Source organism: Falco peregrinus, chromosome 6 (genome assembly GCF_023634155.1).
Source record: "Falco peregrinus isolate bFalPer1 chromosome 6, bFalPer1.pri, whole genome shotgun sequence".
Lineage (NCBI taxonomy): Eukaryota > Metazoa > Chordata > Aves > Falconiformes > Falconidae > Falco > Falco peregrinus.
Window position 1 is genome coordinate 30,141,899 of NC_073726.1, and position 12,722 is coordinate 30,154,620.

The 12,722-nt window shown below is 53.6% G+C and overlaps 1 protein-coding gene across 4 annotated transcripts in view; it reads right to left on the reverse strand.

Annotated features, from left to right (window-relative positions):
• Nucleotides 1-372: 372 nt before the first annotated feature.
• The window catches only part of PODXL (podocalyxin like), a 47,170-nt gene continuing 34,820 nt past the window's right edge, over nt 373-12,722 (reverse strand). The window contains exons 5-9 of one of the 4 annotated variants that reach the window (XM_055808985.1): nt 8,217-8,373; nt 7,278-7,339; nt 7,018-7,185; nt 5,263-5,319; nt 373-4,015 (exon numbers count right to left, since the gene is read on the reverse strand). In XM_055808985.1, the coding sequence (XP_055664960.1) occupies nt 3,824-4,015; nt 5,263-5,319; nt 7,018-7,185; nt 7,278-7,339; nt 8,217-8,373 (636 nt within the window). In that variant the 3' untranslated portion in view covers nt 373-3,823. Of the gene's footprint in view, nt 4,019-5,262; nt 5,320-7,017; nt 7,186-7,277; nt 7,340-8,216; nt 8,374-12,722 lie in introns of all 4 variants that reach the window. The other 3 variants (XM_055808984.1, XM_055808988.1, XM_055808986.1) reach the window with 3 other exon arrangements.

The window sequence follows — 12,722 nt, forward strand, 5'->3', positions numbered from 1 at the left end:
TTCCTCCATGAGTGTAAAGGTACCGGTAGTTCATGGTGCTTTGGCCGTGGTGGGGCTGCCCTCACCCACACCAGCTGAGCATCCCACCCCTCCGAAGCTTCCGTTTCCTTTTTAATTAAGAGATGTTTTCCACCACTATTGTACCTCTGCATGGGGAAAATACAAATGTTTCCATGGCTCTAAGGTCTGGATTGGTTTTGCTCCTGCTTGTCCAGTGTTTTCACATGTTCTTGCTAGCAGGACCATGCAGAGCCTGAGCTGGGTTTCCAAACAAGCTCGAACTATAGCCAGGTGTAACATCTACCTAAGGGACAGCTGTGGCTCTTGAGCTCGAGCCCTGCTGTGCCCACCCCTCTTCACTCAGGCAAGAAATTGGTCTTTTACATAAGAATGTTTATTGACAGAAATACATGATGCTTTCAAAATATATTTGTAGGAAAACGCAATAAACTCTACAATCCAGTTCCTCAGTAAATTCCAGTGTAAATCAGACTCCTGTCCCCGTAAGAGATGCTGCTATACAGTACGTAAGAGCTCTAGTATATGTGCAAGGTCCAATGAGTAGCCGCCTTGGGAAACGGGTTCTCCTGCAGTCCCTTACAGATTCTGTCTTCTGTATGTCTTCTGTAGGCAACAGTCACAGTATCAGTCTCATCGGTTGGGTCATGGCACTGTGAGCGGGAGACAAATTGTCCTAAAGTAGTTACGTGTTCCTTGTAAATCTGAAAGTAGAAAAGTCTCTTGCAAGGACATCTGAGCTGCTTATAAAACTCTCACCAAAAGGTAGGAGCAATAATCTCTTTGTACAACATGTTGGATGTTAAAGCTGTTTTGGGAGAGAGAAGAGGAGTGCGGGGAAGGGAGGGAGCAAATGCCTGGGTAGATTATTTTTTTTTTAATTATTTTTGGTCTAACAGTTATGGCTACAGTCTACAAAGGGAAGGATTAAGGCCAAAGATGCTCATCACTGCATTTCCTACCTGATATTTTTTTTTTACTTTTTCAAAAGAATATTCTCAACATAAAAAAACGTACTGTGTTTTTTTTTCCGTGGAAGTAGTTCTTTAAATAGGGGAAGGAAAATCTACTATAAAACATTAGTGGTTTAAAAATATGGTGTCTGGAAAAATAAATAAATGTACAATTCCTATTCAAATATAAATCACTATAAGCACTTGCTGAGCAGTTAATACCTTCTCTGGTCTCTGCTCGGGAAGATTTAAGGTTGCTTGATCTCAAGCTTTTGTAGGGTTCTCTTGGAAAGTCTTTGGACCTGATTCATTAAAGCACTTTGGCATCTCTTCGCTGGGAAGGATCTTTAGGCACATGCCAAAACCCGACTGCCTGGAGATGCTCTGCCAGGGGCACCCTTACAGCAATGCCAGCCCCCGCGGCCAAAGCCTCGCTGCTGCCCTGTGTTGTTGCTGCATTTATGTTCTGTGAAGGCCAGAAATGTGAGGTCACGGACCTGTTCATCTCTCAGGGCAACTGGGAAGCAAATGTGCTCGCGAAAGCAATTGCAAATGCCGGGACCAGTTATTAGAGCCTTGCTGCAACTTTAAAGAGCTGAACTTGATGCTGCTGGAGCAGGGACAAAGCTGTGGCGTGGGGTTATCGGGGCAGGAGGTGTTTTCCTGCTTCACATCGAATTATGATCCCCTACCAGACTGGCCTTTAGCTTTTACTTTTTTATTTTTTTTCCAGTTTTCCCCCCCCTCCCCTCCAAAATTACTTCCCCATAGTGCAGAGCACAGGTAAGTGAAGTGCGCTGAATACATTGCTAATGAATAGCGGGAATATTTACATAGAAAAATACATAGGTTTAAACACTTCGAACTCTGCCCTTCGGTGCAGGAGAGAAGGGAGACGAGCCAGTCCCTTTCAGAAGACTTATCTTCTGCCAGCTTCTGGCTTGGGGTCGAGCAAACCACCCCAATCCCCTCCTTCATGAGCACTCCCGAGGACCAACTTGACCTGGGTTTCCCCCAGTTTTCCATTGCTCGGCTCTGCTTTTCTCCTCGTTCCGGGCAGCCATGGGAGCGGATCCCCGCTGTGTCGACTTGGTGGCAGCACTCAAGGGAGATCACCCCATTTGTGCGTGGGTGACTGCGTGGTTTACAGCAAGCAGGGGAGAGGAAGGGCCGTGCTCAGGCATCGCTCTTCATCTGAAGCTCCTCTGGCTCACAGAGGGCTTGGGACCGCCGCCACCCTGGTGTGCTGGGAGATGCACTCACCCAAGTGGCTGCCTGGTCCTCTCTTTCCCAGGGGCTGGAGGATGGAGCCCAGCGCGGACCACTGCCTCTGCCAGGGCTGAGCCGCTTCACCAAAGCCAGAGCAAAGGTGTGAAACCCTCCCCATTCTTCCACAGTTATTTGGGAGCTGTGGTGAGTGGAAAACCAGAAATGGTCTCGGTCCAGCCACCTTCTGCTCCTGCATGTATTTTCTTTTCCCCTCTAAACGCCTGCAGCAAAGGGAGAGCTGGGCAAGAGACCAAGGGCTGCAGGGCAAAGCTCATTCCCAGCGTCACTGCTCAGCCGGAAGTTTCTTTGCAGGTCTCTGTCATTTTACTGGCTTTTGAAGAAGAGTTTGAGAGTGTGGGCTGAGCTTATAAACCTCGTGGGGAGGAAACACCAAGGGCTGTACCGATGGAAAACCCTGAATACCACCAAGCTACCTGGCTCATGCTTCTGTTGCTTTTATTTCTTCTGCTGCTCGTGCAGCAAAACATGACCACAAAAATCACAAACCATCACGCTGCATGTAACCCCCGGCCTTGGGGGAGGATGGATGTGGGTTGTGAGATGCTGCAGCATAATTACTGGAAGGCAATCAACACTTCTGTAGGGAAATGCAGCAGCAGAGCTGGTCTGTGCTGGGGCTGGGCTCCTGCACCATGAAACCCCCAACCTCTTGCCTGGGCTAGTGACCAGGTGTCACTCCTGGTCTCATTACACCCTTCCTGGGAGGGATGAACTCAAGGAATTACTCCTTTTCCTCTCTCTCCTCCTTCTATCAATACAAGAAGCTGCTGTGCCTCTCCTGGTCTCCAGCTGGGTGCAGGATGTGTCCCACAGCCCTTTGTGGTGCAGCTGGCCAGCACCGTGGGACTGAGCATCACTTGGCACTGCTGCGTCCCTCCCGTCTGGCTGGGCCTGGATGTGTGCGTTTGCCTATGGCACAACACAGGGCTCTCGTGTGTTTCAGCCGGCAGTTTATGGGGAGAGGATGGAAACTGGATTAAAAAAGAACAGGCTGTTCCAGCTTCTTCTGCGCGATACCTGGGTGTTGGGGAGGGCAGAGCGATGACTAAACAGCATGGGCCAGAGGATTTTTCTAGCTCTAATTGCCAGGTGCCGGTTTGCTGTGGAGAGATGTGCTCCCTCTCCCATCCTATTTACATTAATTTCTTTTTATTTTTGAGTTGCTTGGTAGCTGGAGGATGCGGTTGCCATGGTTGGATGCGGGATGGGAGGGGACACGCTCAGAGGAGACACCAGCAGTTCCTGAGGAGCAAAGCCACCCTGTTTTCCTGTGGCTGGTCAGGTCTGGTGTGGCAGGTCCTGCTAAGCACTGTGGGTGATGGAGGGTGCTTGTCTAGATGTGGCCACCATGGTGGCTTGTGTTGACCATGCACCCCAGAGCCATCTTCTCGTGTTCCTTCCTCTTCTGTCCTGCACCCCATGTGGTGACACGAGGGGCAGTGATGGTTCATTAAGGGATCTTCTGGGTTTTTTTGAGAATTTTGCCTTGAGTTGTGTGCGTGTAGGGGTTGTGGGGGTTTTTTTTGGGGGGTGTTGGTCATTTTTTGCTTGAGTTCTGTATCCTATAAATGCGTGTCCTCCTCTTCCTCCAGGTCCTCCTTCATGAGGGTGTCAAGAGGAACGATCCAGCTGTCCCCTAGCTCACCATTGAGGTTCACCTTCTTCTCCTGCATCTCAGAGGAGGTCTCCATCACCTCCAGTGTGGGGTTATCATGGTAGCCATTCTCCATAGTCTGCAGCTCCTCAGTCAGGCGCTGCTGCGAGGAAAGAAAACCCAGAAACCCTAGTGAAAAAGAGCTCGGCTATGCTGTGTGTGCCACCTCAGGGCTGTCACCTCCCAGCCAGCTGTTACTGCTGCCCCGTATAGATGTATGAAGACTTTACAGCCTATACAGAGACTTTCATAGCAAGGTTAAGGCTGCGGGCTGCAGTCAGTGCTGGTGCAGCGAGGGGATAGCATGGAGCTGGCAAGAGAGAGACTCTGCTCATGGTGGGAGGGAGGAAAGAACAGCCAGAGACCTGTGGAAAACCTCCAGGAGCAGCTGCCAGCTTCAGCCTGGCTGGGGCATAGTTCCCCCAGGACAAGGCTGAGCATGGCTGCCTCACCCCAACCCTGGATCCCAGCTCCTGACCCCCTAACTCTGTTCCTCCCCTCCCTGTTCTGCCCCCCATCCTTTTTTGGCTGCTTTATTATTATTCTCCCCCTTGACCTGGGGGCAGCTCCCAGCTTGCAGGTATGGCCAGCCCATCTCCCCCTCCATAAGCATCATCCCTTCTCATTCTGGAGCTCTTGGTGGAAACTAGGCCGGGAAAGTTGAATCAGGTGCTGTATCACCCTGCTCCTTTGGTACACTGTGCTCCAGGCTTCAACCCAGCCCTTCAGCCCCTGGCAGACCCCCAGCCCATCCTAGTTTTGCATTCACCACGGTGGTTCCTTCATCCCCATCCTGCCCTGGTGGGACGTGGGGGAAACTGCAGTCCTCGGTCAGCCCTTTTTGGGGGAGTGCAGGGCTCTCAGTAGGCACCCCCGTTAAAATCTGCCTGGATTTACAGCTCAGTCTATTGCAGTGCTCCTAATAAATGTCAGGAGACAGGCGTGGGAGGGAATCAACAGAGAAGGAAAGGGATGGAGAAGCAAAACCGCAGGGCTTGGCACTAGCAGGGGGGCTGCGAAGGTGCTGCGAAGGTGCTGCTGGGGCTCCCCTTGGGGGGATGTGGGCAGGGATGGTGGGATGCTCATAAGCAGAGGAGGCACCTGGGCTCTTGCAGGAGGAGTTTTGCCCTGTGGGGTTGCTGGTACAACCCCAGAGGGATGGATGCTGCGCCAGCACTTTCTTCCTCCATGGCAAGGCACCCCCCGCCGTGCAGCAAGGGGAAGGGGTCTTTAAAGCTGGGCTTTAGTCCTGTTAAAAGCTACTGAGCCCTATCAAGCACTGGGGGTGAGAGCTGGGGGTGTTACGGATGCGGCACCCGCCCCTCCGATCCCTGTGTTGGAACTCACATTAAAGATCAGGGCCACATGTCCATCATCAAACCCGGGGACATCAGGGTGGATGTGCTGGTGGTTATTTCCAAGGTAAAACAACAGCAGGATTTAAAAGGAGGGGGGGTGGGGTGGGGAAGGGAGGGTTGGAGAAAAATAAAAAAACTTTCAAGTCATTTTTGGAAAAGCAGCAGGAGGAAAACAAAAGAAACCACACAAAAGCAAATCCAGAAAGGAGAAATGTGTTTGATTTTCTAAGAACTTATTGCAACTGCTTGGGAGATCTTTTCTGGTGTCCTGAGCAAGAGCCACACTGAGGAATGTGCATCCCTTGCTTTGGTGCTGCTGCCTTACCCAGTGGCTGGTGGGTCTGTACCTTCACAGCCTCCAGCCAGGGCTGGTACCTATTCCTCTGCACCACGTTACTTGAGGGACGTGTATTCCCATCCCTAAAACATACCCTGTTTTCTGAATAACATAGGAAGAGTGTTATGCAGCTCCCTGTCCCTGCTGGGATGCTCTTCACCCCAACCAGGGAGATTTTAGCTGAGGGATGGCCAGGCTGCAAAGCCCCATAACCTCCAAGGGGACCAGAGCGGAGGTCAAATATCTGTTGAGGTCTTGTATCCTCCTCCATTCCCTCCCGAAAAAAACCCAAGCCTTGCAAAGACAAGTCTGATGCTGGCATTGGTTTGCTTTTCCCTGCTGCCTCCTGTGTTCATCTCCATTAGACTGCAAAATAAAGCAAAGGCTGCCTTATCCCTTGCCTTCATGCAGCTCGGAGCTTGGGACCCCCTGGAAGGATGGTTTGGGGGGAAAATAAGGGAAAATAACCTGAAGTAGGATGTAGGGGTTCGTGTCTCCATCAGGAGGGTGGTTTACCCTAATTGCATCATTTAGCCTCTTTTTTTTTTTTTTTCCCCGTTTTTTATATTTTTCTGGGCCCGCCCCCCCCCCCCCCCCCCCCCCCCCGCCTTCTGTTGCTGTCTGTCTTCCAGAGCTAAATCCTCAGCAAGAGATGATGCAAAACTCGGGTGCACGGCAGAGCTCTCCCCACCAGTGCAGCAGGGTGTTGGAACAGCCAGACCTTGCAGGTGCATGCTATGCTAAAATCGCTCAGAATTGCTTCCGGAGATAAAAATACTAATTTTGTTCCATGTCTGGTCTTCCTTAAATCCTGCTGCTGCTCTGGAATTTGGCCCTGGCCCAGCTCTGCTAAAGCCTGAGCCGTGCAGCGTCGATGCCCTCCTGTGGCCGTCCTCCTGGCACCCTCCAACCCTACCAGCTGCGAGCTCCCTGCAGCCCCTGGCACCCCGGGGAGGCTTCAGGGTGATGTTGCTTACCCAGCCCTGCTTGTCCCCTACTCAAAAAAGTATTTTGAAATTATTTTTTTTTTTTTTTGGGGGGGGGGGGGAATTTGGGGGTATAGGTGGGTTTGGAGGGGGCGTTGGGTTGAGAAAGCCTTTTGTGTCAAAATTATGACCTGAAGATGCTGCTCGTTGACATTCCCACCACCACTACCACTAGCTTCTCATTTCCCTGGTTTTCATTCTGGCTCCCCCCTACCCCAGCACCCCCAAAGAGCAGCTCCTGCCCCTCCAGAGCATCCACAGCCCTTGAGCACCCCTCGAGCCACACGCAAGAGTGGTGCCTGCTGGGCAAACCAGGATGTCTCCACCAGCAGAGAGGGAAACACTGATGATCTTCATCTCCTGAAGATGTCTCTGGGACAAATGGTCTTGGGGTACCTGTCCCACCCCCCTCCCACCTTACCTGGTCCTTCTTTTGGGAGAAGCGCTGGTGGCAGCAGCCATAGATGGCTGCGATCAGCAGCAGGGAGCCGGCCAGGGTGACGATGGTGATGATTAGGGGCGTGCTGAACTCATCGTTGATTATCATCTCCCTCTCCATTTTGTCATAGGTGATGTTGGTGATGCCGAGCTGCCACAGAACAGACAGGTCAGGGGCCTCCTGTGCCACCCGCCGTGGGGGACATCTGTGGGAGAGCTGCACTGTGACCGGGGACTCCTTACCTCCTCTAGCTTGTCCTTCTTCTCCTTCAGCTCCTCGAGGACTTTTTCGGGGTCCAAAGGGACTGGGGGAAGAAAGAGGTTGCAATTAGCACAAGGCTGGGGGAGCAGGTTGTGCCACCATCTCCCCATCAGTGGGGTGACCCTCTTTCTGGAGGAGGTGGATGGAGATGTGCAGGCACGAAGCCAAGCCTTGCAGGTGCCTCTGCAGCCAGACAATGAGCCAGGACCTCTTTTCCTGGAAGGAGGACAGCCCCAGACACCCCAGTCCCCCCTACCCCCAGTCCCAGGCTGTGCACACCCTGGTGAGGCTCTCCGCTTCAGTGGGCCTTTTACAAGTGAGACCAGCGAGGGGATGTAACCGGCTACTTGGGGCCATGCCAGTGTGGTGCAGGATTAGTCCCCAGGGCCCAGCTGCCCTGCCCATGATCCGGTGCTGGAGGCTGGACCCCCAACCCAGTCCCTGCCCTGATGATGACGAGGAGGATGGAGCTCAGTACTTCCTCCCCATCGTGCTCGGGCAGTGTGATGTCTCCATCCTCCCAGCACCCTGGTCCTAAAGCAATGTTTGGGCACCCCCAGGCTCAGCTGGATTTCCCCAAAGGGCTCCGATGTGGGCAAGGTACTCCTCTTTGTGGTCCCTTGGGGAAGGATTTGAACAGGGCACTGGATTTTAACCACTGGGGAGGAATTTTTCCTTCTGGACATCGGTCCCTGCCTTGACTCATCATAGATGGGAGGGGGCTCTGGTGCATTCATTGGGGAGCAAAGCTCATTTCTGGCCTCTTGCCTCTCTTGAGTCATTGAGATGGGGCAGCCCCTGGGCCAAGCTCTAGCAGACATGAAGGTTCTGCTAAGCCTCAGGCTGCATCCCTGTGCCCAGGTCCCCGCTGCCAGTCCCACCCTGTCCCACTCTGGGCAGGATGATGGGATCATACTCACGGTGCACGACCGCCTGCACAGCCCAGTGCTGGGAGTGGGGCTTATGGGAGGTCAGCATCACCGTGCACGTTTCCCTGCTGGCGTTGAACACGTGCTGGCCTGTCGAGCAGAAGCTCTCGAAGAAGGAGATGTTGATGCTGGCAGTCCTCCACTCCGCCTGCAGTGACAGCGAGGGCTCAGCACCGTCCCCCAACCTGGGCACAGCCGAGGAGCATCCCCCCCCATTGCAAGGGATGCTGTGGCCATCCCCATCCCTTTGCACCACCCGGCTGCCGCTGGCACTCCCAGAGAACAGGAAAAGTTTAAAAGTAGTTTCTTTATAAGAAGCTGAGCTCTTGGCTGCCATTCCCCACTGGGCCCTGCACCGGCCTTATCTGAGCGCCGCAGCTTTTGGCGTTACAGGAACAGCAGGTCCCCGAGGGAAGCAGGGCGGGGGGGCAGGGAGGTTGAGGGGCCCTGGCTGGAGCAGGACAGGGCTGTGCAGCCCCCCTGTGTCCCCACAGGCATCTGCAGCACACACACAGACACACACACACATAGACACACACACACCCCCACACCCACCCACCCACCCACCCGCACTCCTACCCTCTGTCCCCACCAACACAGGTCCCTTTCCTTCCTAGAGCTTCCCCACGGCTCTGTGGCTCTGCAGAGGCAAGAGAATCTTTTGCTTTTGGATAACCTGGAGCATCCCTGGAGAGGTTAGCCAGGATGGTGCTGGCAGGGTGGTAGAGCGCTGGATGGAGCTTACATCATCTCCAAGATGCTTCCCGAGGCTTTTCATCTGCTCAACGCTTCACTAAAGTAGAGATGATCACTGTGCACAGGTCCTATATGCAAAGGTGCTGCATATACAGCTCCTATGTGCACAGGTGGCGTGTGCACAAGCACTGCATGGACAAGTCCTTCGTGCACCTATGTGCAGAAGTCCTCTGTGTGCACTGTAACGAGGCACCAGGCAGCACGTGCCCTGGCTGGGAAAGGCTCTACTGTCTGCTCCAACACCCCAAACCTTCCTCTCCTCCTCTCCTTCTGCAACACCATCTGCACTGGGTCCCGCTCCACCGATGGCCGGCAGCATCCCGCTTGCTCCACCGCAAGGACAGGAGCCACCCAGCTGAGGAAGGCACCTAATCTCACCCCATCTTATCTAAATATTTGGGAAGCAGCAGTGGAGACAGGATGCACTTGCCGGGGCGGAAGAGCGGTCCTGGGCAGAGTGCGAGGGTGAGCTCAGCATTGTGAGGCCCTGGCTGTCCCTGGGAACGGCCGCTGGCCCTTGCCTGTCCTTTCACTTTGCATGGGGAGAAACTTCCCCTCCCAGGCCCCTCTGCTGGGCCCGCACCATCCCGCTGCATCCCTGGGAAAAGAGCTCGATGGGAAACCTGCCCCCAGCCCTCTGCCAGGGCAGCCCATGGGCAGCAAGGCAAGACCCTGGCAAGGCAGCATCCCCCAGAAAGCTCATCCCCAGTGGAACAGGGGGGAGAGGACTACGGTTTGGTCAGGGCAGCGTTTTTATCATCTTTGGGTTGTGCTCCTATGCTTTTACATCTTGCAATTCATCAGTCCCTGACTGTGCAGCATTTTCTGCTCAGCAGAGGCATGAGAAGCCTCTCTGCTGCCTCCTTGCATCCTCCCTCCCCAGGTTTTGCAGCAGCTCAGCTCTGCCTTCCCCCAACCCTTAATAACACACCTCTCCTCCTACCACCCCGTGGCTGGGGGGGGTGGGGGGAAACCATCTCATATCATTACACTCTTCATGCCAGTCCCTCTGCTGCCTTCTTTTCTACTGGTTTCAAGGGACTCTGCATCAGATTTTTAGGCTATGATTGAAGAAACCTAGAGGACTTAGGTAATGGTCTCACTGCATCACAGCACTCTCCAAACTAGCCGGCTGCAACAAGGTCCTTTACCATCACACACCAACATACTTTTCGTGCCAGTCCCTCTGCTGCCTTCTCCTAGTCTCTCCTTATCCAGGGCATGTGCTCGCTCTCTCTCTGCTTCTTCCTCCTCTCTTCCTTGACTGCTTTCTCTTCACTGGCTGCCCAACCACTTAACAGAACCAGCCACAGCTGCCCCCAACCCACAGCTGAATATTATCAATGCTAATTAACCCAGCTTAATTCCTCTACAATTCCCCCTTCTTTTTTTTTTTCTTAACATGTCATACCTTATGTTTTTAACAATCATTAAAACCTTTTTACCAATAAATTTTTCATACAGTCCTCTACAATTCCTCTACAGGAAGGGAAATCAGAGGTGAGGCTAAAACCCAGCCTGAGCACCGAACCTCTTTGCTGCCAGATGGTGAGCAGTGCCTAAACCCCCTTTGGAGGCAGAACGGGGGGGATATGCCCCTCCCAGGGTTGGCGAGGGGCACACCACGGTCGGCTGCAGCCGGTGGGGATGCCCCGGCGGCGGTGCCCTGGCCCTGGCAGCGTTCTCCTCCCGCTGCCGCAGCCACTCGCATTCCTTGGCCGGAGTTGACAGGCGCTGCCGAGAGCTCAAATCCGGTTCCCACACTGGCAGGGACCTAAAACTAACATCCCTGAATGAGGTAACAGCACTTGAGTCAACAAACCACCCCCGCCAGCTGGATGGGGCATGGGGGACCACGGCCCTGCTCGGTGAGGGTGTCCCTCTGCCTGCTCCAGGGAGAGTCCTGCTGTCCCCAGACCAGTGGGTGTCACACAGCAAACTCCCTCGGGCACCTGGGCGCGGGTTTGGGTGGTACTGCTGTTGCTTTTGCATCCCCTGGCTGGAGCAAGCTCCGGTGCTCCCCAGCATCCTCCAACTTATCTCTCTGGGCACATCCATGGCCCAGCTGGGGACACGATGGAGGAGGAACACTGGGCCCCTAGGAGGTGGCCACAGGGTTGTGTGGCTCAAGCACACCTTGGGGGACATCAGTCACCTCTGACATTGTCACCTCTCACTTCACCGAAAGCATTTTGGGGTTGGGATGAGGAACAGAGCAGCCAGCCACCCATCTATCCCAAGGCTGGAGAACCCCAAGCAGCCAACGAAAACCCAACTGAAGATACACTTGCTAGCCAGACCTTGGGAAATGTCCACGATTCCTAGGTTCAGTCCCAACCATTTTTCTGAGGTCCCTGCAGCGCCAGCGATGCCCCACGGGCCCAGCTGTGCATGAGGTGTTGCCCTCTCTCCTGCCATGCGTAATCTGGACGTCCCACACCACCTGCATTACCCTCGATGCTTCCCTGGCTTCTCTCTGGAGCTGAGCTTTAGTACAATGCTGCCCCGACTCTAGCTCGTTCTTGTGGACCAGGATTGGAGCCGTTTCTGGAATGCTTCTCCTTATAGCGCGCACTTTCCTGTTTTCCCACGGGTGGCGAAATGCAAAAGATTTTTTCACTTTGCTGTCAAGATTTGGCTAGAGACTTGTTTATGGGGCCTACAAAACAGGGAAACCAGATAATGCCATTTCTCTGTTATCTGCTTGGCTTGGGAGGCACAAAATTTGTTGCAATTTTCAGGAATACACTGGGTGGAAAGTTAACGGCAAGCAGGTGGGAGGTGTTTTGGCAGCTGAGGAGAGTGATGCTATGGGAGGATGCACCCTTGCAGTGTTTCTGCAGCTGTTTTGAGGCATAATTGGTATTTTGTACTAACAATGCTTCGGCTCGTTATTATGCCCAGAGGAATCCAAGGGAAACAGGGTGGCAGACTCGCTGGCTCGCCAGCTGCAGCGTGCCGTCGCCCAGCAGAGCGGGCAGAGAGGAGTGACGGATGATGCCAAGCTGCGATGTCTGCCCACCCCTCAGCCTCCCAGTGCATCACTGTGCACCGGCGCTTCCCAGCCTCACCATCCTCATTTACAAAAAGCTTCCTGGCTCAGCTCCAGCGAAGCCACAGGGAGGACAGAGGCTCTGTGCAGAGCATAACTGCACCCAGAAAGAGAGGGGAGGCATTAAACACCAGCACAATCATAAGTCACCCAGGTGCTTTAGGCTCTAAAATCAGATTTTGTCAATCTGATGAAATATTTTTAGATATTCAATATAAAATTTGATGAGAAGTTTTCCCAGCATGGGCATGGCTGCAGGTTCAGATGTTGCACAAAGCAGGGCAGGGGATGGTCTCAGGAGAGGCTGTCCTGCTGTGGTGTCTGGGCCACCATGGTAATAAGGTCCCTCCTTGGAGTCATCCCCAACATTAAGGGCAGCTCAGCTAAGAACATCATTTCTGCAGGTGTGTGGGCAAGGAGCATTTACACCGGGCAGCAGCCAGAGTAGGAAGGTGATGGTCATGAGATGGCAGCAGACAGGTGCTTCACTTCCTCCAGGTGGGTGCTACTGGGAGGTCCAAGCTCTCTCCAGGGCTGCCTGGCAGGGCCACCACCAAGCCACAGGGAATTTCAAGAGCTGCCATGGTCAGTAGGAACGACTGCGCTCATCTCACCATGTATCTCAAGGTGGTTTATGAACACAGTGTGGCTTCACTTTGCACCTCACCACCTTACAGTGAAGTCAAGTC